This window comes from Grampus griseus, assembly GCF_964374135.1.
Source record: "Grampus griseus genome assembly, chromosome: X".
Classification (NCBI taxonomy): domain Eukaryota; kingdom Metazoa; phylum Chordata; class Mammalia; order Artiodactyla; family Delphinidae; genus Grampus; species Grampus griseus.
Window position 1 is genome coordinate 33,343,507 of NC_138999.1, and position 25,416 is coordinate 33,368,922.

Consider the following 25,416-nt stretch of genomic DNA (forward strand, 5'->3'; position numbering starts at 1 on the left):
TTGTGGTTTCCTTTGCTGTGGAATGGAATGGAATACTACTCAGCCATAAAAAAGAATGAAACATTGCCATTTACAGCAACATGGATGGACCTAGAGATTATCATACTAAGTGTACTAAGAAAGAGAAAGACAAATACCATATGATATCACTTATATGTGGAACCTAAAATATGATACAATTGAACTTATTTACAAAATAGACTCACAGACATAGAAAATAAATTTATGATTACCAAAGGGGAGAGGGGGTGGGGGAGGGATAAATTAGGAATTTGGGGTTAGCAGATATGAACTATTATATATAAGTAGATAAACAACAAGGTCCTACTGTATAGCACAGGGAACTATATTCAATAACCGGTAATAAACTATAATGGAAAAGAATATGAAGAAGAATGTGTGTGTGTGTGTGTGTGTGTGTGTGTGTGTGTGTGTATCTGATCACTTTGTTGTACACTAGAAGCTAATACAACATTGTAAATCAAATATACTTCAATAAAAGAATTTTTTAAATACGAGAAATCCATCTTCACGCTGCACATTGACCAGTAAAATTGATTCTGATTAACAAAGATAGTTGCCTTGCATCATTTCTGTGTCTTTCTCCTAAGGAGAAACAAGTGCTATATTTTAGATGAGATAAGCATGCTTCTAACTTTGTAATGCAAACTCTAAACATTGACCATAGGCAGAGAAGCAATGACTTTGGTAAGTGTTTATGTCAGTGGTTATACCGGCATCCTCCACACCTCATCCCCAATAGTGATTTACACTTTTGGCTGCACATGAGAATCCCCTTGTAAAGTCTCTCCAGCTCCTGTCTGCACCCAGGGAACTTGCATCGTAATCTCTGGGGATGGCACCAAGGCATCAGTCTTTTTTAAAACTCCCCAAGTAATTCCATTGTGCATCCGAGGTTAAGAAAGACTGACACAAATGGTGTTGAGAGAACTGGTAGGCTAAGTATGATGTTTGCTGACAAAGACACACCCCTTAGGGCACTAAGGTAAGGGGAACCTTCCAGTATCTCTTCTGTGACTCCAGGTTCCAAATTTAATATTGTTAAAAAGCAAGTAAAGCAGGAAGGAGAGGAAATAGTCATGATTTCTTGTGAAGATTAAATGAGATAATGTGTATGCAGTGTTTGGATTCTCGATGGGCCAAAATAGTCCGTTCATCCCTGCTATTCATTTCTGATTAAATTAGTGAAGGATTATAGAATTTATTGATAGAAAGATAGCTGCAGGGAATTTCCAGGCGGTCCAGTGGTTAGGACTCCGTGCTTTCACTGCCGAGGGTGCAAATTCAATCCCTGGTCGGGGAACTGAGATCCCACAAGCCACGTGGCGCGGCCAAAAAAAAAGGAAAGAAAGAAAGACAGCTGCAGACCACAGGAACAGATGCAGCAAATTTGAAGGGATTTTCCCTTGCGCTCTGGGTCTCTACAAGGCACACTGTCCATGACTCCTGCTAGAGTTGAGAAAAAAGCCCAATTTTTGTTATTCTTACACGCCTTCCTACTCAAGCCTCTCTCACCATTCCAGAATTATATTCACAATCAGTGCACTTTAGTTGAAGGCAGCAGTTCACAGTGTGGTCTGCAGACCCTTGGGCATCCTAAAATCTTTTCGAGGGGTCGGCAAGAATATTTTCCTTATTTACTTTTTCCCGCTGCGTTGACATTTGCTTCGATGGTCCAGAAGCAATCGTGAATAAAACTGCAAGCACTTCAGATTCTTCGCCTAAATATACACACAGTAAGAAAATAAAACTCCACTTTCATTTTTAAAAGTCCTGATGAAGCAGTAAAAATGATTAATGTCTTTAAATCTTGACCTTTAAGTACATGTGATTTTTAAGATTTTTTATGCGTGCCCAAGTTAGAGGCTTGTCTCAAGGAAAAGCACTAGTGCATTGGAGTTGCATATTGAACCGGCTGCATTTTGCAACTATTTTTATTTTAAAGAATGAATGACAGATAAACTATAGTTATTCAGGCTTGAGGACTGGGCACACATTTTCTCAAAAATGAACAAAGTGAGCCTGTCACTTCAAGGAACAGTATGTGCTGCCAATGATAAAATTTCAGTTTTGAAGCAAAACAGCTTCCCAATACTTAAGAGACATTTCTGGTAGGGGGATCGGTGATGACATTAATCAAGGTGAATTTTTGATACTGTATAACAAAGTTTATCGGCCTTTGGAAGATCTGCCTGACTCAGTGCACCAATATGTTCTAAATGACCAATGCATCAGTTATCGAATACAAAATCGTGCATGAGTAACAGATCCATTCAAAGTGCAAGGTAGACCAATGGATTTGAACGCAACACAGTATCCGAAGTTTTCCATAGTGACATTAATCTTTAAGGAACTACCACTTGCTGAGTTCTGGCGAAATGTAAGAGAAAACCATCCACAGTTATCTAAATAAGGCTATTAAACTATTTCTCTTTTCCAAATATATGATTCTGTGAAATCAGATTTTCTTCATATACTTCAATCAAAACAACATTGATACTGCAACAGACTGAATGGAAAAGCATATATGAAAATCTAGAAGTCTGCTTTTATGGCGCACTTTGAAGAGACTTGCAATCATGCAAAATGATGCCACACATCTCGCTTTTTTAAAAAGTTTGAGAAGCATATGTAGTTTTTCTAAAAAATGTGCTATCTACATCAACATGAGTTTATTTTTTTCCTAAATGAATTGAAATATAAATTAGTTAAAACTTTTTGAGTCTTAATTGAGGTACAACTGACATATTAGTTTCAGGTGTAAAACATGATTCAATATTTGTATATATTGTGAAGTGATCACCATATGTGTAGTTAACATCTGTCACCATATGTATTTACCAAAATTTTTTTTTCTTGCAATGAGGACTTTTAAGATCCACTCTCTTAGCAACTTTCAAATGTGAAATACAATATTATTAACAATAGCCACCTTGCTGTTATTACATTTCCATGACTTACTCACTTTACAGCTGGAAGTTTGTGCCTTTTGACCCCCTTTACGCATTTTACCAACTACCTCCATCTCTCTGGTGACCACCAGTCTGTTCTTGAGCTTGGGGTTTGTTTGTTTTTTAGACTTCAAGTATAAGAGGTATCATATAATATTTGTCCTTCTCGGGCTTTCTTACTTCCCTTAGTATGATAATCTCTAGGTCCATCCATGTTGCTGCAGATGGCATTATTTTATTCTTTTTTATGGTTGAATAATATTCCATTGTATTGTATATACCACAGCTTCTTTATTCATCCATCAGTGGACACTTAGGTTGTTTCCATAGCTTGGCTATTGTAAATAATGCAGCAATGAACATGGGGGTGAATATGTATTTTTTTGAATTAGTGTTTTCATTTTCTTCAGATAAATAACCAGAACGGGAATTGCTGGACCATATGGTGGTTCTATTTTTAAGTTTTTGAGGAACCTTTATACTGTTTTTCATAGTGACTGCACCAATTTACATTCCCACCAATAGTGCACAGAGTTCCCTTTTCTCCACATCCTCACTAACACTTGTTATCTGTCTCGTCTTTTTGATAATAGCCATTCTAACAGGTGTGAGGTGATATTTCTGTGCTTTTGATTTGCGTTTCCCTGATGATTAGTAATGTTGAGCATCTTTTCATGTACCATTGGCCGTCTGTATGTCTTCCTTGGAAAAATGTCTATTCAGATCTTCTCTCTGTTTTTAATTGGATTGCTTGTTGTTTTGCTATTGAGTTGTATGATTTAATATATTTTAGATATTAACCCTTTATCAGATATATGATTTGCAAATATATTCTCCCATTTGATAGGTTGCCTTTTCATTTTGTTGATGATATCCTTTGCTGTGCAGAAGCTTTTTAGTTTGACTCTTTTTGCTTTTGTTGATTTCACTTTTGAAGTCAGATCCAAAAAAATCATTGCCAAGATGATGTCAAGAAGCTTACTGCCTATGTTTTCTTCTAGGAGTTTCATGGTTTCAGGTCTCACATTTAAGTCTTTAATCCATTTTGAGTTGATTTTTGTGTACAGTGTAAGATAGTGATCTAGTTTCATACTTTTGCATGTGGCTGTTCGGTTTTCCCAACACCATTTATTGAAGAGACTGTCCTTTCCCCATTGTATATTTGTGGCTCCTTTATAGTAAATTAATTGACCATACATGCATCGATTTATTTCTGGACTCCCTTTTCTGTTCCATTGGTCTGTGTGTCTGTTTTTAGGCCAATACCGTACTGTTTCGATTACTATAGCTTTGTAATGTAGTTTGAAATCAGGGAGTGGAGTGTGATGCCTCCAGCTTTGTTCCTTTTTCTCAAGATTGCTCTAGCTATTCAGGGTCTTTTGTAGTTCCATATGAATTTCAGAATTGTTTATTCTGTTTCTGTGAAAAATTACATTGAAATTTTGATAGAGATTGCATTGAATCTGTATATTTCATTGGGTAATATGGAAATTTTAACAATATTCTTACAGTCGATGGGCATGGAATATCTTTTTGTTTACTTGTGCCTTCAGTTTCTTTTATCAATATCTTATAGTTTTCAGTGTACAGGTCTTTCACCTCCTTGGATAAATTTATTCCTAGGATCTTTTTGTTTCCTTCTAGTGTATTCTTCATTTCAGTTATTGTGTTGTTCATCACTGATTGTTTGTTCTTTAGTTCTTCTAGGTCCTTGTTAAGTATTTCTTGTATCTTCTCGATCCGTGCCTCCATTCTCTTTCCAAAATCTTGGATCATCTTCACTATCATTACTCTGAATTCTTTTTCAGGTAGATTGCCTATTTCCTCTTCATTTATTTGGTCTTGGGGGATTTTACCTTGCGCCTTCATCTGCTTGCTGTACGGTAGAAACTAACACAACATTGTAAAGCAACTATACTCCAATAAAAATTAATTTTAAACAAGTAAAAAAAAAAGGTGCCGTGCTCAATAAATGTGACACATGAATGAAAAAAAAATTTATTCCTAGGTATTTTATTCTTTTTGGTGCAATTGTGAATGGGATTGATTTCTTCTCAGTTTTAATTTCTAGCACAGTATATATTGGTAGATGTAACTAACATAAATGAAAGTGCTTTGGAGTCCTCCAAAGGTTTGAGAGCTACTGGTTTAAGGAAATGTTTACACACATAGGCTAGCCTCATTTTCGCTATTGCACAGTTAAATTACTAATTCATCAGTTTGATCTTGTGGAGGTTTGGTTTTAGGCTTTGTTGAGCAGATCTATTTCAGTTTACCTTAGACCAGAGGCTTAGTCTTTATTTCTGGGTTTTCAGTGGAAGCCCAACTTGTTCAAAGAGCCCCTTTACCTTGCTTGATTCAGTCTCCGGCACTGACCAGCTACTGAGATGTCTGTTCAACTGTTCTTTCAGCTGTTGTTTTGCCCCTGGACTCCTTGGAGCTTTGCTCTGCACATGCACACTTCAGGGGTCAGTTAAGGATTTGAGCTGAATTTATAGGCATATGTGGAGCCTCCCTCCCTGTGGCTTTCTCTTCTCTCATGTCTCCTCCTCAATTTCTAGCCTCTCTAGCCACTCTACCTCTGTCTTGCGAATCCTTAGCTCAGTAAGACTGCATCCTTCTGCTTGAGCTCCATGTCCAATTCACCAAGCAAATGGAGGAGGCTTCTGAGGAAAAGCCCACTAAATGTGGATCTCATCCAGTGTGCTTCCATTCTTTGAGGGTCGTATCTTCTGTAGTCTTTGCCTGCTTTTGGTTGAATTCCAGTGAACTCAGGTGACTTCTTTTGTTGTTGTTGTTTTTCCAGATTTATAATTATCAGCAGGAGAGTTCGTATGGTATGAGCTACACTGCTGTTAAATGAAATGGAATTACTGTCTTTTCTCATATTTGAACCAAGATCAGCAAGGCCATGTCCTCATCTGTGGGGAGAGAGCAGTCAATACCATGTCCTTGAAAAATATGTCCTCCTCCAGCTGTGCCGTGTTCTAGAAACTCTATTTTCCCACAATTCACATACTGATTCTAATTTTAGATTGTCTTATCTATGTGCTTCTGATGTTGTTCTGTCTAACATCCTTTGCTTGTACTTGCATTTTGTTATTGATTCACATCATTATATATGTCTTTTTAAAACATGCTTTCTGGTTTTTGACCATTTTACATCATTGTGGACTTATAGTTCCAGTTGACATTGATCGTTGTCATATATTTGGTATTCATACTGTAAGCAGTTGGCCTTTATTAGCTCTTTCTTCAGACTTATTTATTCCTTCATTTTTTACTTTTTTGTTGAAGTATAATTTACCTACAATGAAATGTACCTATTTAAAGGGTACAGTTGGATGTGTTTTGAAAAATGTATACAGCCGTGCAACCCGCATCCCTGTCAAGATAGAACAATTCTAACACCCCATGATGTTTCTCTTATGCTTCATTGCAATCAGTTTCTCCCCTGGTAGATGAAACCACCGTTGTGCTGATTTCTGTCACTACAGACTACTTTTGTCTGTTTGCAAATTTCATATAAAGGGAATTATACAATATGTACTGATTTGGGTCAAGCTTCTTTCACTCAAGATGATTTTGAATTTCATCTCTATGTTGCACATATCAGTAGTTTGTTCATTTTTATGGCTGAGCAGTGTTCCATCTAGTCAGTTTATATATTCTCTTGGGCCGTTTCCAGTGGGGATTATGATGAATAAAGCTTCAAGCCTTTTTGAAGCTTTATTTTCTGTTCTCTTAAGTAAATACCAAGGAGTGGAATCGTTGGGTCTTAGAGAAGTATGTTTAACTTTATAAGAAATTACCGGTTTTTCCAAAGGTATTTTATTGTGGTTTTCAGTTTTTATTTCCCTGATGACTAAAGATGTTGAACATCTTTTCATGAGCTTTCGGGCATTCATATGTCTTCTTTTTGAACTGTCTGATTCAATCTTCTGCTAATTTTTTTTTTTTTTTTTTTTTTTTGGTGTACGCGGGCCTCTCACTGTTGTGGCCTCTCCCATTGCGGAGCACAGGCTCCGGACGTGCAGGCTCAGCGGCCATGGCTCACCCCCCCAGCCACTCCACGGCATGTGGGATCTTCCCGGACCGGGGCACGAACCCGTGTCCCCTGCATTGGCAGGCGGACTCTCAACCACTGCGCCACCAGGGAAGCCCTCTTTTGCTAACTTTTTAACTTGTATTTTATTATTCACTTGCAGGGGCTCCTTATCTTCACTTAAAAAAAATATTACCTCAGTTACCTCTGAAAGTATTCTGACCTTCTGAAAACAACAAGATGTCTCAGGCTCCCTTTTGAGTTTTCCTGCCCCACACATGGAACCAACTACAGTTGACCCTTGACCAACACAGATTTGAACTGTGTGGGTCCGCTTATATGTGGATTTTTTTCAATAGTAAATACTACAGAACTACATGATCTGAGGTTGGTTGAATCCCTGGATGCAGAACCACAGACACAGAGGGCCCACTTTAAAGTTATATGCAGATTTTCAACTGTGGAGGAGGGCTCAGCACCCCTTACTCCCACATTGTTCAAGAGTCAGCTGTACTCTCTAGGGAATCCTGTCACCTTCTTGTGGAACTCATGATGATAATCTGTGTAACCTCTCTTAGACCCTGAAACAAGAAGAGCCGGGCCCAGCCCTCACCATAGAGCCAGTTCTGACCAGGGTGGGGGGCTGGACCTAGATCTTCCTGCCTTGAAGTCTAGGACAGGATACTTAGAAATCACCAAGGGAGTCAGTTCTGGCCCCAAAACATTGTACCCTAGCATGGGAACCTCAAAGCCTGTCCAGTTCATCCATGCTGATTTCTGTAATCCTCCAGTTATAAGCATGAGACGTCTTGCCGGTCCTCTCACTAGTCTTCTGTTGTCCTGTCATTCTCATACTGCTCTGAGTAGGCCCCAGCTGAACTCCCTCCCGGACCTTTCTGTGATTGATGCCTTCTGCACCACTGCCACACACATACACACACACACATTTCATAGTAAGCTAACCTTCCTATATCTTTGGTATCTTTTCAGAACAATCCTAAGTAAATCCTGACTTTCTCCTGCACCGCTTTTCAAAGAGGATATTGTTCTTTCTTTCTTTCTTTTTTTACATCTTTATTGGGGTATAATTGCTTTACAATGGTGTGTTAGTTTCTGCTTTATAACAAAGTGAATCAGTTATACATATACATATGTTCCCATATCTCCTCCCTCTTACATCTCCCTCCCTCCCACACTCCCTATCCCACCCCTCTAGGTGGTCACAAAGCACTGAGCTGATCTCCCTGTGCTATGCGGCTGCTTCCCACTAGCTATCTATTTTACGTTTGGTAGTGTATATATGTCCATGCCACTCTCTCACTTTGTCACAGCTTACCCTCCCCCCCCCGACATATCCTCAAGTCCATGCCCTAGTAGGTCTGTGTCTTTATTCCCGTCCTACCCCTAGGCTCTTCATGACATTTTTTTTTAAACATCTAAACAAGCTAATCTCCCTGTGCTATGCGGCTGCTTCCCACTAGCTACCTATTTTACGTTTGGTAGTGTATATATGTCCACGCCTCTCTCTCACTTCGTCACAGCTTGCGCTTCCCCTTCCCCATGTCCTCAAGTCCATTCTCTAGTAGGTCTGTGTCTTTATTCCTGTCTTACCCCTAGGTTCTTCATGACATTTTTTTTCTTAGATTCCATATATGTGTTAGCATATGGTATTTGTCTTTCTCTTTCTGACTTACTTCACTCTGTGTGACAGACTCTAGGTCCATCCACCTCACTACAAATAACTCAATTTCGTTTCTTTTTATGGCTGAGTAATATTCCATTGTATATATGTGCCACATCTTCTTTATCCATTCATCTGATGATGGGCACTTAGGTTGCTTCCATCTCCGGGCTATTGTAAATAGAGCTGCAATGAACATTGTGGTACATGACTCTTTTTGAATTATGGTTTTCTCAGGGTATATGCCCAGTAGTGGGATTGCTGGGTCATATAGTAGTTCTATTTGTAGTTTTTTAAGGAACCTCTATTACTGTTCTCCTTAGTGGCTGTACCAATTCACATTCTCAACAGCAGTGCAAGAGGGTTCCCTTTTCTCCACACCCTCTCCAGCATTTATTGTTTGTAGATTTTTTGTTGATGGCCATTCTGACTGGTGTGAGATGATATCTCATTGTAGTTTTGATTTGCATTTCTCTAATGATTAGAGATGTTGAGCATCCTTTCATGTGTTTGTTGGCAGTCTGTTTATCTTCTTTGGAGAAATGTCTATTTAAGTCTTCTGCCCATTTTTGGATTGGCTTGTTTGTTTTTTTGATATTGAGCTGCTTGTAGATTTTGGAGATTAATCTTTTGTCAGTTGCTTCATTTGCAAATATTTTCTCCCATTCTGAGGGTTGTCTTTTGGTCTTGTTTATGGTTTCCTTTGTTCTTTCTTTCATACTCCAATATTTCTTGGTTGAAGGGTACTGCCGATATCTTCCCAGTTCTCCACCGCCCTTTCCAATTATTGTTCATTTTTAACCTAACCTAAGCAAAAGACTTTGTCTGAGATTCCTGCCCCCAGCATATGACTTTCCATCAACCTCCCCTTACAGCCTCCAAACTACATTCTGTTCTCTCCTCCACACTTATATAAGCCTTTGGAACTTGAATCTCATTTATCTTCTCTGCCTTAACTCTTGCCAAGAGGTCTTATCATTCATGTGGACAACCCATCCAAGTCTCTAACATCCCAATTCCAAGGATGTTTTCCTCCATTCTTTGGCTGTCACCACCTATTTTCTAAATGCCTCCTGTCTTTATACCCATTACACTCAATGTTCCACCACCTGGGGATCACTAGCCCTTCCCTGTATTCTTTCAATATGTTAGTCCCATTACTGTCCTTATTTCTTTTTAGACTGATCCTGGACCTCGTTGGGTCATCACGTTTTCTCAGTCCTATAGTCAACTCCCTCAACCTTGTCCTGCCACCTTTAGCACAACCTTCCATCCCTAGATCAGTTCTCCAACATGCCTTCTGTCTTCCTCCACCTGGACGATTAGCATTGCTGAAGAAAAATGGTCATTTGTGCTGATTGGTTTCATGATGGCTTGTGTGATATTTCTCCAAGAGGTACTTGAGTATCTCCATTGACTATAGAATTTCAAGGAAGAAAAGTCCAACAAATCTAGTGTTTGAAGACTACAGGTTTTTTTTTTATTTGCCGCACTGCACAGCAGCACGTGGGATATTAGTTCACTGACCAGGGATCACACCTGCACCCCCTGCATTGGAAGTGTGGAGTCTTAACCACTGGACTGCCAGGGAAGTCCCTGCAAACTACACTTTTTATTTTGCTGTATCACTCAAGATCTAATTTCAGAAAATAGAATCTACTATGGCTAGAGTTAAACAGAAAGGATTTCCTCCTTATCTAGAGGTGAAAGACTGAAGAAATATACTTTATGCTGAACTCGGAGAACACCTCCCTGAACCAGTTGGGACTGCCAAGGGAGCGGCCAAGAAGCTATAAGATCAGGAATTTGCCTACCAAATTGGGAAGCTACCATTTGATTTGCTTGTTGTAGAACTACTCCATTATTGCTACCATCAAGAAGCCATGGTCCCAAGGGGAGGGGAGAGGGTAAGCTGGGACGAAGTGAGAGAGTGGCATGGACATATATACACTACCAAATGTAAAATAGCTAGCTAGTGGGAAGCAGCCGCATAGCACAGGGAGATTAGCTCGGTGCTTTGTGACCACCTAGAGGGGTGGGATAGGGAGGGTGGGAGGGAGACACAAGAGGTAGGAGATATGGGGATACATGTATACGTATAGCTGATTCATTTTGTTATACAGAAGAAACTAACACAACATTATAAAGCACAACCTCCAGTAATGTGCATGCTCTGCATTTATCTTCTCTTTCCACGCATTGATTTAGTTTCACAGCCAAGTCACACTTGAGTGCCTCTGACTGATGGAATCTTTTTTTGTTTCTTTTTAAATTTTTTTATTGAAGTATAGTTGATTTACAGTGTTGTGTTAATTTCTGCTATACAGCAAAGTGATTCAGTTATACATATATAGAGACATTCTTTTTCATATTCTTTTCCATTATGGTTTATCACAGTATATTGAATATAGTTCTCTGTACTATACAATAGGGCCTTGTTGTTTATCCATCCTGTATATAATAGCTTTCGTCTGCTAACCCCAAACTCCCAATCCATCCCTCCCCCAACCTCCCCTTGACTGATGGAATCTTAATCACTTCTCAGACTGTAGCTGCAAAGGACTCTGGGGAATATAATAGTTTGTATGTCTTTCATCATCTACATGCTAAAAAGGGTTGAATACATATTAAGCAAACCTATATACATTATCGACCATACTGCCCCTGTCCTAAAGATCACTGAATGAGTCTCTAATATAAAAGATTTTAGATGCTGTAGAAGGTAGTCTTCAAACTGCCCCCCCCCACAGTGATCCTCACCTCTTGGTATCCATACCCTTGTATACTCCCCTCCCTCACTGAATAGGGCTGACCTATGTGATGAGTAGGATTCTATGGAAGTAACCGCCTTCTTTTGAGGCTAGGTCATAAAAGATATTGTCATTTCTACTTTGTTCTCTCTTGGATCACTTCCATTGGAAGAAGCCAACCACCTTGTTATGAGAACACTCATGCAACTCTGTGAAGAGGCCCACTTGGGGAATAACAGAGATCTCCTCCAACAACCACTGCCAACTTGCCAGTCATGTGAGTGAGCTGCCATGGAAGTGGATCCTCCAGCCCCAATCAAACCTTCAGATGACTGTAGCCCTGGACAACATCTGACTGCAACCCCATGAGAGACTACAAGCCAGGATTATTTAGCTAAGCTGCTCCCAAATCCATGACCCAGAGACATTGTGAGAGATAATGTTTATTGTTATGTTGTTACTAAGCTTTGGGGTAATTTTTAATGCATAAGTAGATGCATAATATAGTTACCAGCATGTTGGACATTAATCTTTTCTTCAATGTGCTTTGGATGATCTCATTGCCTTTTTTTATTCCCCACCCCATTCATCTAAGTTCAAGCCCAAGAGCTGACGGCTTGTAGAGGTGAAATCTGCAGTTCTCTGGGAATGGCCTGGACTCTTCCACCTTCTGGCTTAGCCTTCACTAAGCCTTCTGATAATGGTCAAGCAGTTCCTCTTAGACCAACCTCCCACAGACAACTGTATGTGGACAAAATATAAAAGAAAACAACTACCTGAAGGTACTGAAGAGCGACCAAAAAACAGGCAGATAGCAGAGGGCGGTCATCACTTGGAGGGGGGTACGTATGCTAGGTGAATCATCAGGGTTTTCTGGGTTTTGTGTAAGGGCAGGTTGCTATATGCACCATGCTGGGGTTGGGGAGGAGGCTTAAATGAAGATAGTCTTAGTGGTTTGAAGAACCAGAGGAAAGGGCAGGAGCAACCATAGCAACTGAAAAGTCAGAAGGGAAATCCCAGAAAGGAGATAACCAGAAATGGGCAGCAGAGAAGGGGAGCTCCAGATTCTGTATATAAACTACCTAAATTTCTCACTGGTCACTGTACCACTCATGTGCAGGCCGGGAGTAAGGGGCAGGTTCCAAGTAGCCCAGGGAAGTTTAAAAGAACTGAACTGAGATTCCAGCTGCTGTCTACTGAAACAGAGCTTGAGTTCCGCCAATTTAATTGCCTGCTGCTTCATTACACACACACACACACACACACACACACACACACACGTGTAAAAGTGCTGCGGTACCAAACAGTATGACCAAGCAGAACTGAGGATTGTTTGTTTTTATGGGGTCCAAAAGACACATAGAAAAGTCCTGTAAGATTTGCAGTGAAAAACCAGTCCTCTAGAAGAGAGCCTATTAATCTTTGAAATGGCCCCAAATTTTGGTGTAGGTTATGTATGTATGCATGCATGTATATATATGTATTTTTTATTGAATAAATTTGACACGTAACATTTTGTGGATTTAAGATGTATAATGTGCTACTATGATATATTTATATATTGCAACATGATTGCGATTGTAGCAGTATTTATGACTTTACATAATTTTAGTATATATTTTTGTCTATCTTCATTATACTGTGAATTAGATGTCTGTGGCTTATTTACTACTCATTGCAAGTTTGTACCCTTAAACAACATCAGTCTTATCCCCTACCCGCTGGTAACCACCATTTCACTCTGTTTTTTACAGGTTTGACTTTTTAAGTTTCCACGTGTAAGTGATATCATGCAGTACTTGTCTTTCTGACTTATCTTCCTTGGCATAATGTGCTCAAGGTCTATCCATGTTGCCACAAATAGCAGGGTATCTTCCTTTCTCTCAGCTGAATAATGTTCCATTATGTATATATGCCATATCTTTATTTCCATTCATCTGTTGATGGGCATTTGGGTTATTTTCATATCTTGGTTATGGTTAATAATGCTGCAGTAAACACAGGAGTGCCTATATCTCTTCAAAATCCCATTTTCATTTCCTTTGGGTATATACCTAGAAGGGGAATTACTGGATTGTATGATAGATCTATTTTTAATGTTTTGAGGAACCTCCATATTGTTTTCCATAGGGTTGGACCAACTTACATTCGGACCAGCAGTGTACAAGGTTCCTTTTTCTCCACCTCCTCACCAGCACCTGTTGTCTCTGTCTTCTTGAGGATCGGCATTCTAACAGGTGTGAGATATCTGTTTGTGGTTTTGACCTGCATTTCCCTGCTGAATAGTGACATTGGGCATCTTTTTGTGTGCCTGTTGGCCATCTTGATGTCCTCTTTGGAAAACTGTTCCAATTTTCTGCCCATTTTTTAATTGGATTGTTTGTTTGCTATTGAGTAACTTCTTTATATATTTTGGATGTTGACCCCGTATCAACTATATGATTTGCAATTATTTTCTCCCATTCAGTAGGTTGCCTTTTCAATGTGCTGATGATTTCGTTTGCTGTGAAAAAGTTTTTGAGTTTGATGATTTTTGCTTTCGTTGTTTGTCCTTTTGGCACCATGTTGAAAAAAAATCATTGCCAAGTCCAATATCAAGAAGCTTCTTCCCTACATCTTCTGCTAGGAGTTTCATGTTATCAGGGCTTATATTTAAGTCTTTGATCCTTTTCAAGTTAATTTTTGCAAGTGGTGTAAGACAGGGGTCCAGTTTCATTTTTCTGTTTGTGTTTCTCCAATTTTCCCAGCACCATTTTTTTAAGAGACTATACTTTCCCCATTGGGTCTTCTTGGCTCCCTTATTGAATATTAGTTGACCATATATGCTGGAATTTATTTCTGGGCTCTCTGTTCCGTTGGTCTATGTGTCCATTTTTGTGCCAATGCTGTACTGTTTTTACTAATATGGCTTTGTAGTATAGTTTGAAATCAGGACGTCTGATACCTCCAGCTTCGTTCTTTTTTCCAGGATTGCTTTGGCTATTTGGGGTCTTCGTGGTTCCACACCAATTTTAGGGTTGTTTATTCTATTTCTGTGAAGAATGTCTTTGGTATTTTGATGATTGTACTGAATCTGTAGATGGCTCAGGGTAGTGTGGGGATTTTAACAATATTAATTCCTCCAATCCGTGAACACAGGATGTCTTTCCATTTGTTGGCGTCTTCATCGGTTTCTTTCAGCAAAGTCTTGTAGTTTTCATTATACAGAACTTTCCCTTCCTTGGTTAAATTTATTCCCAAGTATTTTATTGCTTTTGATGCTGTTGTGAATGGGATAGTTTTATTTCTTTGTTAGATGCTGCTTCATTAGTGTAAAGGAATGTGATTGATTTCTGTATGTTGATTTTGTATCCTGCAACTGTACTAAAATCGTTGATTAGTTCCAACAGTTTAAACTGACTCCTTGGGATTTTCTCTATATAAAATCATATCAACAGCAAATAGTGACACCTCTTCCTTTCTGATTTGGATGAATTTTATTTCTTTGTCTTGCTTAATTGCTCTAGCTAGGACTTCCACCACTATGTTGAATAGAAGTGTTCAGAGTTGACATCTTCGTCTATTCCCGATCTTAGAGGAAAAGCTTTCAGTTTTTCTCCATTGAGTATAATATTTTTTGGGCTATGAATATTTTTTAATTGAAACATCTCCAGAGCCATTCCTGCTCCACAGTCCACTATGAGCAAGCCAGGGAAACTACATTATCAGGACAGGATTTCTTTTTTCTTTACTAGCTTTCTTTTGGAGTGGCCTTTTTCCTTTCTTCTTCTTCTTCAGCAAAAACATCTTTTTTATGTTTTTACTGAACCATTTCAGATTCACTCTTCCACACAGTGAGTTTGTTATATGTGGCCTTTATTATGTTGAGGTATGTTCCTTCTATACCCGGTCCGTTAAAGGTTTTTTATCATGAAAGGATGTTATATTTTGTCACATGCTTTTGCTGCATCTATTGAAGTGATCATGTGATTTTTATCTTTCATTTTATTTATTCTTTTTATTTATTTATTATTTATTTCTTTATAATAAATGTTATATTGGCTGTGTTGGGTCTCCACTGCTGTGTGCGGGCTTTCTCTAGTTGCGGTGAGTGGGGGCTACTCTTCATTGCCGTGCGCGGGCTTCTCATTGCAATGGCTTCTCTTGCTGTGGAGCATGGGCTCTAGGCACATGGGCTTCAGTAGTTGTGGCACACGGGCTCTAGAGCACAGGCTCAGTAGTTGTGGCACACAGGCTTAGTTGCTCCGCGCCACTTCCCTGGTGGCGCACAGGCTTAGTTGCTTCCTGGACCAGGGCTTGAACCCATGTCCCCTGCATTGGCAGGTGGATTCTTAACCACTGCACCACCAGGGAAGTCCCCTATCTTTCATTTTATTGATGTGATATATTACATTTTTTGATTTGCATATGTTGAACCATCCTTGAATCCTAGGGATAAATCCCACTTGATCATGGTATATCATCTTTTTAATGTGTTCTGGAATTCAGTTTGATATTTTGTTGAGAATTTTTGCATCTCTATTCATCAGGGATGTTGGTCTATAGTTTTCTTGTGGTATCCTTATCTAGTTTGATATCAAGGTAATGCTGCCTTTGTAGAATAACTTTGTTAGTGTTCATTTCTCCTCAGTATTTAAGAGTTTGAGGAGGAAAGGTGTTAATTCTTCTTTAAATGTTTAGTTGAATTCACTGGTAAGCTATCTTGTCCTGGAGTCTTCTGTTTCGGGAGTTTTTGATTACTGAATCAATCTCTTATTATTGGTCTGCGCAGTTTTTCTGTTTCTTCCTGATTTAGTGTTGGTAGGTTGTGTATTTCTAAAAATGTATTTCTTCTAGTTTATGTAATTTATTAGCATATAATTGTTCACAGTAATCTCTTATGATTGTATGTATTTCTGTGGTATCCTTTGCAATAATATCTCCTTTCATTTCTAATTTATTTGAGTCTACTCTCTTTTTTCATAGTTAAGTCTAGCTAAAATTTTGTTAATTTTGTTTATCTTTTTATAGAACAGCTATTAGCTTTGTTGATCCTTTCTATTGTTTTTCTGGTCTCTATTTCATTTATTTCCACTCTGATATTTATTATTTCCTCTCTTCTGCTAACTTTGGGTTTAATTTGTTCTTCTTCTAGTTCCTTGAGGTGTAAAGTTAGGTTGAGATCTTTCTAATTTCTTAATATAGTCAGCTCTCTGTATCCATGGGTTCTGTATCTGGGGATTCAACCAACCATAAATCAAAACTATTTGAAAAATTCCACAAAGTTCTAAAAAGCAAAACTTGAATTTTCTACATGCCAGCAACTATTTATATAGCATTTACATTGCATTTACAACTATTTACATACCATTTACATCGTATTAGGTATCATAGGTAATGTAGATATGCCAGAGCATATGGGAGGATATGCAGAGGTTATATGCAAATAGTATGACAGTTTATGTAACGGACTTGAGCATCCCTGGATTTTGGTATCCAAGTGGGGTCCTGGAACCAATCCCCTGCAGATACCAAGGGATTGAGTGCATTATGCATTTGTTGCTATAAAATTTCCTCTCAGAAATGCTCTTGCTGCATCTCACAGGATTTGATATGTTGTATTTCCATTTTCATTTGTTTCGAGACAATTTTATTCCTCTTTTGATTTCTTTGACCCATTGGTTATTTACAAGGGTGTTTAGTTTCCACATATCTATCTGTAGAGCTCTTCACTTTCCTCTTGTTGATTTCTAGTTTCATACCATTGTGGTTAGGAAAAATATTTAGTATGACTTCAGTCTTCTTAAATTTGCTAAGATTTGTGTCCTGTCATATATGTATTCTGGAGAATGTTCCATGTGCACTTGAGAAGAATCAGTACTCTGCTCTTTTTGGATGGAATATCTTGTATATGTCTCTTCAGTCCATTTGTTCTGTATCTATGGTTCATTTCCAATGTTTTCGTATTGATTTTCTGTCTGGAAGATCTATTCTTTACTGATTGCAGGGTATTGAAGCCCTCCACTATTACTTTACTCTTATTTATCCCTTAAGACATAATAGTATTTGCTGAATATATTTCACAACTTAGGTGTTGGGAGTATATATATTTACAATTCTTTTCTCTTCTTGATGTATTGACCTCGTTATCATATAATGACCTTATTTGTCCCTTATTACCATTTTGTTTTGCTTGAAGTCTATTTTGTCTAAGTATGGCTAAGCCTGCTTTCCTTTGGGTTCCACTTGCTTGCAGTATCATCTTCCATCCCTTCACTTTGAGCCTATGTGTGTCTTGAGAGCTAAAAGGACTCTCCTGTAGGCAGCATATAGTTAGGTCTTATTTTTTTAAAATTTATCCAGCCTCTCTGTGCCTTTTGATTGGTGAGTTCAATCCATTTACATTTAAGGTGATGATTGATATGTAAGGATTTACTACTGCCAATTTTATCTTTTGACTTCTGGTTATTTTGTCTCTCCATTGTTTCTCCTGATAGCCTAATGGGGGGTTTCCTCTGGCTGCCTTTAAAATTCTTATCATTGACTTTTGACAGTTTTATTATATGTCTTGGAGAAGGTGTTTTTGCATTGAGATGATAAGGTGTTCTGTTAGGTTCGTGGACTTGTAAATCCAGTTCCTTCCCCAGATTTGGGTAGTTCTCACCTATTATTACTTTAAATAAGATCTCTGCCCCCTTCTCCCTCTCTTCTCCCTCTGGTATACCCATTCATCTTAATTCTCTCTCCTCTTATACCTGAATCATTTCTAAATTCCTATCCTCAAGCTCACTTATTCTCCCTTCCATCTGATCTGCTCTGTTTCCAGTGCTTTCTAATGCATTCTTTTTCTCATTTATTGAGTTCTTCAGCTCCAGAATCTTTGTTTGAAATTCTTTAAAAAATAACCAGTCTCTGTGGTGAAATACTACTTCTGTTCATTAATTTTATTCCTGAGTTCACTGAATTGCCTTTCTGAGTTTTCTTGCAGCTCATTGAATTTGTTCTTAACAGCTATTTTGAATTCTTTATCAGTTCGGTTGCAGTATTCTGTATCTTTGGATTCAGTTCTTGAAGAATTGTCATTTTCTTTTTGTGATACCCTGTTAACTATGTTTTTTTCCATAGTTTCTGATAAAATGTGCCTCTGCTGCTGCGTTTGGAATAGGGAGCACCTGTCTTATTTAGGTAAGGTTTTGTTTACTTCAATTCAGGAGGTTGGTAGTTAAGACCCTTCCTTTTGTTTTCCAGAAGGTGGCACTATAGCAAACGTTTTGGTTTCTCTTAATGGGCGCTGACTCCCTACTAAGGTTGGGAATGTACATATGGGGGAAAAAAACGGGGGGGATTTTTTTTAAAAGGTGGCAGCAGAGTGTGAGGGGATGTGTGCTTAAAATTTGGGGCTTTGGGTGTGCCCATGGCCTGGTAGGGGGTTCTTCGAGGGGGGGTTGGATCCCAGAAGTCCATGGGCAGACCTCTTGCTGGCATCTCAGGGCAGATAGCAGGAGATATATTCCTTCAGTTCCCTTTCCCTCACCACAGTCATTGATATCTCTCTTCAGATATGCAGGGTGTTGCTCAAGAGCAACGGGACCCTCCAGCTGCAGCCCACAGGGACTGATAGCCTTGCACTCACCCCCTTTTACTTTTCACCTCGTTTGCTAGAGAGGTCACTGCTGGTGCTGCCACTACTGCTTCTGCAATTCCCTTAGCTCTGTAGGCTCTTCTGAGGTCCTATCCACCCACTTTCGTATGCACAGATAGATGGAGTTCTCGGGTGTCCTGGTGTGCTGTGCAGGGGCGCTTTTGTTTACAGATGTCCAATTACACGTTAGAGGGGAGGAAAAAAAGGAAAGGCTCATGTTACCATGATGCTGACGTGACTCTGGATATGTAATTTTTTAAAATACCACAGTACACTTATTCTTCAAATAGTCTGTATCTCATTAGGCAAAGTGTCTGTAATATTCTAAGCTCATCAGGAAGACTTGTTTGAAGAAATCAGGGCGGTCCTTAAACATAAGCTCATCCTCAAGGCTTGAAGCTTCCAGGTTATGGGCCAAAGGGCACAAGCTGGCTTTTCACAGACAGGAAGCTTTAATGTGGGCTGATATGTTTACTTAATTGTGTGACAAATGATCTTTTGAAACAAACTAGTCATTGGTTAACATTCCTCTCCCAACCATGTCAGTGACCTTTTATCTGATACATCTGAGGGAGACAGAGGTCAAAGCACCTACTAGTGTGCTTTGTGGGGGGAAAAAACATATTTGTAAATGAAATATAACCCTATTCACAGGATAGCAGTCACTGCCTAATGTTCAGAAGTATCAAATCTGCTTCTCGTTTTAAACCTTCCTGTTGGAATTTGGACTTTCCATCATTGATTTTGTTATTTGTTCAGGAATAGATGGAAATTTCCCCTCAATGTTTGGCTGGCAAAGCTAAAAGAGTCCAACTCCTGGTTATAAAACTATGATTTTTCAGGCCCAACCTTAGGCAGTTACAAAGGCTTCGCCTGGAAGGTCTCATAAGGAAAAGCTGCTCTCCCAACACAGACTGGTATACAGTCAATGAATCACAGTCACTGGCTGCAACTGTAGCCAAGGACTGTTCATGTCCTTTCACATATTTGCATTCCTAGCCCACGTGATGTTTATTCTTAGGTCTCTGAGGCCTTGGGCAGAGGTCTTCACGCTCCTGTGCTGGGACCTTATAGGAGGAAGAGGGGAATCTGAAGACACTTTTCCCCACTGATTCAGTATCCAGTACTTTTCCACTCCTAGACCCTCGCCCTTCCATGACCCCAGGGTGCATCAAACTGCCACAGCTGGGTCTCCCTCAACAGTGTAACAACCCCATGTCTTTGGTGAGCCACGTGACCTTCAACTGGTGCACTGGTCCACTGGAGAAAACAGAAGATGGAGAAATATACAACGGAACTTCCAGTTTTAGCTTCTTGGTTATGCCATCACAGTAAGTGATTAAATTCTTACCTCTTTCATTTTCGGCTTGTTGCTTTAACTGGCTTCTCTGACCCTTCCATGTTCAGCTCTCCCAGCTCAACTGCGCTCCTCCTGACAAGACTCATTTTTCCATTCCTAAAACAAACGCCAAGAATCACAGTCCTAAAACCTGTGACCACAGTGAGCAAGTATGGCTAGTGCTTGAAAAAGAAAATGAGTTTTAGTAAATTTGCTCCCAAATATTTTATTAATAAGTTTTATATAAAAAAGATAGAGATGTGTCACACTGTAGAAAAGGCATTGAAAGCATGTGTATGGTTGTAGGTTCTATTTTCTCTGCCAAATTAACCAGCCATGATGGAGTTAAGAGAGTATCATTCATATTTTTTGGAATACTTCTTCAAAGTACAAAAAGCAGTGTTAATATTTTAAGTGCAAAGAAAGTTTATAATAAAATAGACTTTAAAAATTACAAATAAAAATCTGTACATCAAGGATATTTTCCAGGCCTTCCTGTGTGCATAGCACGGATATAGAAAGAGAAGGGGAACTGCCGAGAGAGGACCCGTCACATCAGGTGTTGCAGGTCTGGCCCATTTCAGCTTGCAGGACCATCTCCTCTTTTCTCAAGGGGAAAGTGTCGATCAAGGTGAAGAGGGCCACAGGCGTCACCAGGGAGACATAGCGCTCCCTGTCCATGCCGTGCTTATCCACTAGCACCATACTGAAGGAGTAGAGTGGGATTCTCAGCAACAGCCTAGGGCAAAGAAAAGAGAAGCCTAGGTCAAAACTGGCTCCCCGAGGCTTCTGGTGGACCCACTAGAGTCCTAGAATGACACTGTGTGCAGAGAAAGGCTTAATACCACAAAGGACTGAATTACCCTTTAGACCCTTGCTACTCAAACCTACTGGATTAGAATCTATATGATGAGTAAGAGCCACTGAAGACTGGTGTGCACGTGACAGGTTGAGTAGCATGGCTTTAGAGTCTAGTGGCCAGGAAGACTTTAGACCTGCAGTGGTGCTATGTACCAATAGGTGCTCCAAGGCATGTATGACAATGCTAACAAAATTTTTCTGTATTAAACTGGAGTCAACCCCCATTTGCAGACTAGGTTTGCACAACCACATACCCACTAGAGTCATTGGTTATCACTGGTTATCAACACAAGTTTTGGTGTTCACAATGGCAGGGGGCGTGCTACTGTCCTCTAGTGGTTGGAGGCCAGGGCTGCTGCCTAACATCCTACAATGCACAGACCAGCCCTCTCCCCAGCAAAGAATGATCAGGCCCCAAATGTCCATAGTGCCAAGGTTGAGAAACCCTGGCCCAGGTGAAGCTGATTGAGATGACGTTCCAAACATTGTAGCTCTGGCCCATCGAGCTCACAACTGCATAGAGGGAATCGAACTGGCTCTTCACCCTGGGCTGAAGGACTTGGTTAATTAGAATTTTTTTTATACCTCAATTTCAAAAAGCATTTGAAGTGATTTCAAGGGCCTGTTTTTTTCTATTCTACCCCCATTAGAATTGAAACTGTAAAAAAGAATGTACTTCAGTACCATGTTTAGATGAAAAAAGCCAGAGAAAGCAAACAGATAAGCTGAGACCAAGGGAAAAAAGAGCACACTCAGCTAAACTGAACAACAAAATCTGGAGAAGACACTTTCTTATGCCTTTTATGAGGGACTTTCAAGGAAGATGGGAATACTTTCTATCTTATCCCCATGGGAAACTAAATTGCTAATCCACTTCTAGTGAGTAGAGATAAAAGCGTTACAGTGTCTGCACTGGTTTCTTGTGGTAAGAAGAGGGGACCTCAAGAAGTGCATTAATGAGTTTTTGAACATGTAAACGTAAAGCATGAAAGTGAGGTGAGAATGTTTGTTAAGAAGAGGAATATTTAGAGTTTGGAGGCAGGGGGAGAAGGGGGAAGTCCTAGGGCAGGGGTGACCCAGGAAAACAGAGAAATAGGAAAGTCTGTAGGGAAAAAAAGGCTACGCAACTTTGTGGTGGCTGGAACCTGTGGGAAAGGACCTGGAGCATGGGGTGGTCCAGTACTTAAGTCAGGCTAGAACCCCCCCCCCATGGTGCTACCATCTACCACACGCATTCCTCCTGTGAGCTTTGTGCCCTGACTAACAGAATATTATGAGGGAAAACTGCCACGAGAGGAGATGAGTGGTCAGGGCAGCAGGCTACCAACAGGTACAGAAATGCATCCGCCATGGCTAAGAGACCACAGAAATTCAGGGGATGGATAGACACCCGATGGATGAGGGGTGGTACCAGCCACAGTTCAGAGTTACACAAATGTCAGACTGAAATGAACTCCTGGAGAATCTTCTAGAGAACTAGACAAAAAAAAATACAACCCTCCTCCTCCTCCTCCCACGGACACACCAAATCTACAACTACATATGGAACAATATTCTCTGCCAGAAAGCGAAAAACTAGGACTCTTGCATATCAGGCAAGCGAGAAGGAAATCACACCAAAGTGGGTAGAAGAGGCTGAGACACAATCTTGTCCAAAAACCTAGCAATACATCCAGCCCCAGTCACTGCCCCCACCCATGTGGAGGGAACTGGAAACCTGGAGTTTCTCCCTGAGGAGCAAAGGGTTCCAATCCCACATCAGGCACTCCAGCTTTTAAGACCCACGCCTGAGAGACAAACCCCAAGATATCTCTTTGAAAACCAACAGGGCTCACACCCACAAGATCTGCTGGGCTGTCGCAAACTCAGAAACACCCCAAGACACAGTGCAGAAGCATCCGTTTGAAAAGTACCCACACTTTATGTGAATAGGCTCATTCAATAACCTTAAAGCATCAGAGTGGGGCAGGGATGTGCCAGTGGAAGCAGTTTTCAAACTCTCCCTCCACCTTGCTAAAAGCCAGCAGAAACCATCTCTAATCTCTTCTTTTCCAGCAGGTTGCCACCTTTACGTTCCATCTAGCAGAGACATCTTCTTGCATTCCTCCTGCCTTGCTAAATCCAGCAGCACCTTACATCTCTCTCTCTCTTGCCTGGCTCCAGTGGCCAACAGGCCTTATGCTTGCAGACCCTCAGGACTGCATCTACTTGCTAAGCTGCTGCCTGAGGGTCTGCCTTCCAATCAGCCTGAATCTAGGTGCTGACTGATCCTCTCCATTGGAGCACTAACAGGTCTTGGCACACCCTGAAACTCTGGGAGCTATTACAAATAAAATAAGCTATCTAGACAATCACAAAGATCTGAGAGACAAGAGTTAGGGCAGGGTTGGATAATAAGTTTCATCTCCTACCTGAGGCCACTCCTTCAAGACCAGAAGCGGCTGTTGCATATTCTAATGCATAGAAACCAACAGAGAGCCAAGTAAAATGAAGAAACAGATGAATATGTTCTTCTATATATAAAATAGATAAACAGGTAAGATAACCAACAAGGACCTACTGTATAGCACAGGGAACTCTACTCAATATTCTCTGATAACCTCTATGAGAGAAGAATCTAAAAAAGAATGTGTATATATATATATATATATATATATACACACACACACACACACATACACACATATATATATAACTGAATCACTTTGCTGTACACCTGAAACATAACATTGTAAATCAACTAAATTAAAATGTAAAAAGATAAGGCGATTGTCAAAACTTAGGCTAAATAAAAACTCAGGCCAAAATTCAAGCCCCCCCCCCCCCAAAAAATTAAGAAGGTCAAGATGGTGACAGCACACCACTAAACCAAACACAAGACCCTTTTCAGTGTGGGACCTGTGTGCTTGCACAGGTCACACACCCATGAAACTGGCCCTGGGTCTATAAGTCCACCAAATCTTTCCAAACAATGCAACCATGCTAAGCCAACCTCAAGTTCCAGGATATGACAGTCAAGGAATAGCTAATTACAATTCCTAATGCTATGAGATGTCTTTCTATTACCAGTTCACTCTCAGCAAAATAAATGCATCTGAAGTAAAATAGATAAAAAGGGACCTACTGTATAGCACAAGGAACTATATTGAATATCTTGTAGTGACCTGTAATGGAAAAGGAGATGAAAGAACAGAAAAACCTCAGGAAAAAAACTTAACGAAACAAAGATAGGTAATTTACCTGATAAAGAGTTAAAAGTAATGGTTATAAAGATGCTCACCAAACTCAGAAGAATGAGTGAACATGGTGAACTTCAAAGAGAGAGAAAATATAAAAAAGTACCAAAGAGAAGTCACAGAGCTGAAGAACACAGTAACTATAGTGAAAAATACACTAGAGGGGTTCAAGGGCAGGTGAAGCAGTGGAAAGTACTGGCAAACTCAAAGACAAGGCAGTGGAACTCACCCAGAGAACTAAACGAAAAAAGAATTTGTTTTTTCATTAAGATAACTTAAGAGATTTATGGGACACTATCAAGCACACTAACAGTATAGGGATCCTAGCAGGAGAACAGACAAAGCAGCAGAAAACTTATTTTAATAAGGAACAGCTGAAACCTTCCCTAACCTGGGGAGAAAAACACAGATCCAGGAAGCCAAGAGAGTTCCAAAAAAGAGGAACCTAAATAAACCCATACCAAGACCCATTATAATTAAAATATAAAAAGCTTAAAGTCATGGAGAGAATCTAATGAGAAAAAACAGCATGTTACACACAAGAGAATCCCATAAAAATATCAGATTTTTCAGCAGTAATGTAGCAGGCCAGAGGGAGTGAAACCGTTTATTCTCCTGAAAGATAAAAGCTTATAACCAAGAATATATTATACTACCCAACAAAATCATTCAGAATTGGAGAGATGAAGAGTTTTCTAGAGAAGCAAAAGCTAAGGGGAAGGCCACCAATAAACCAGCCTTATAAGAAATGTTAAAGGGACTTCTTTAAGCTGAAAAGGGCACTCATTAGTAATAAGAAAAAATATCACAGTATAAATCTCACTGTTAAAAGGTAGGTATACTATGATAAAGGAGGCAAGAATATACAATGAAGCAAAGACAGGCTCTTTAATAAATGGTGCTGGGAAAAC

The 25,416-nt window shown here is 39.7% G+C and overlaps 1 protein-coding gene across 2 annotated transcripts in view; it reads right to left on the minus strand.

Annotated features, from left to right (window-relative positions):
- Nucleotides 1-20,620: 20,620 nt before the first annotated feature.
- Nucleotides 20,621-25,416, minus strand: part of SRPX (sushi repeat containing protein X-linked) — a 100,053-nt gene continuing 95,257 nt past the window's right edge. For both annotated transcript variants that reach the window (XM_082681560.1, XM_082681561.1), the window contains one exon: nt 20,621-21,147. In XM_082681560.1, coding sequence (XP_082537686.1) covers nt 20,964-21,147 — 184 coding nt within the window. In that variant the 3' untranslated portion in view covers nt 20,621-20,963. The remainder of the gene's footprint in view (nt 21,148-25,416) is intronic.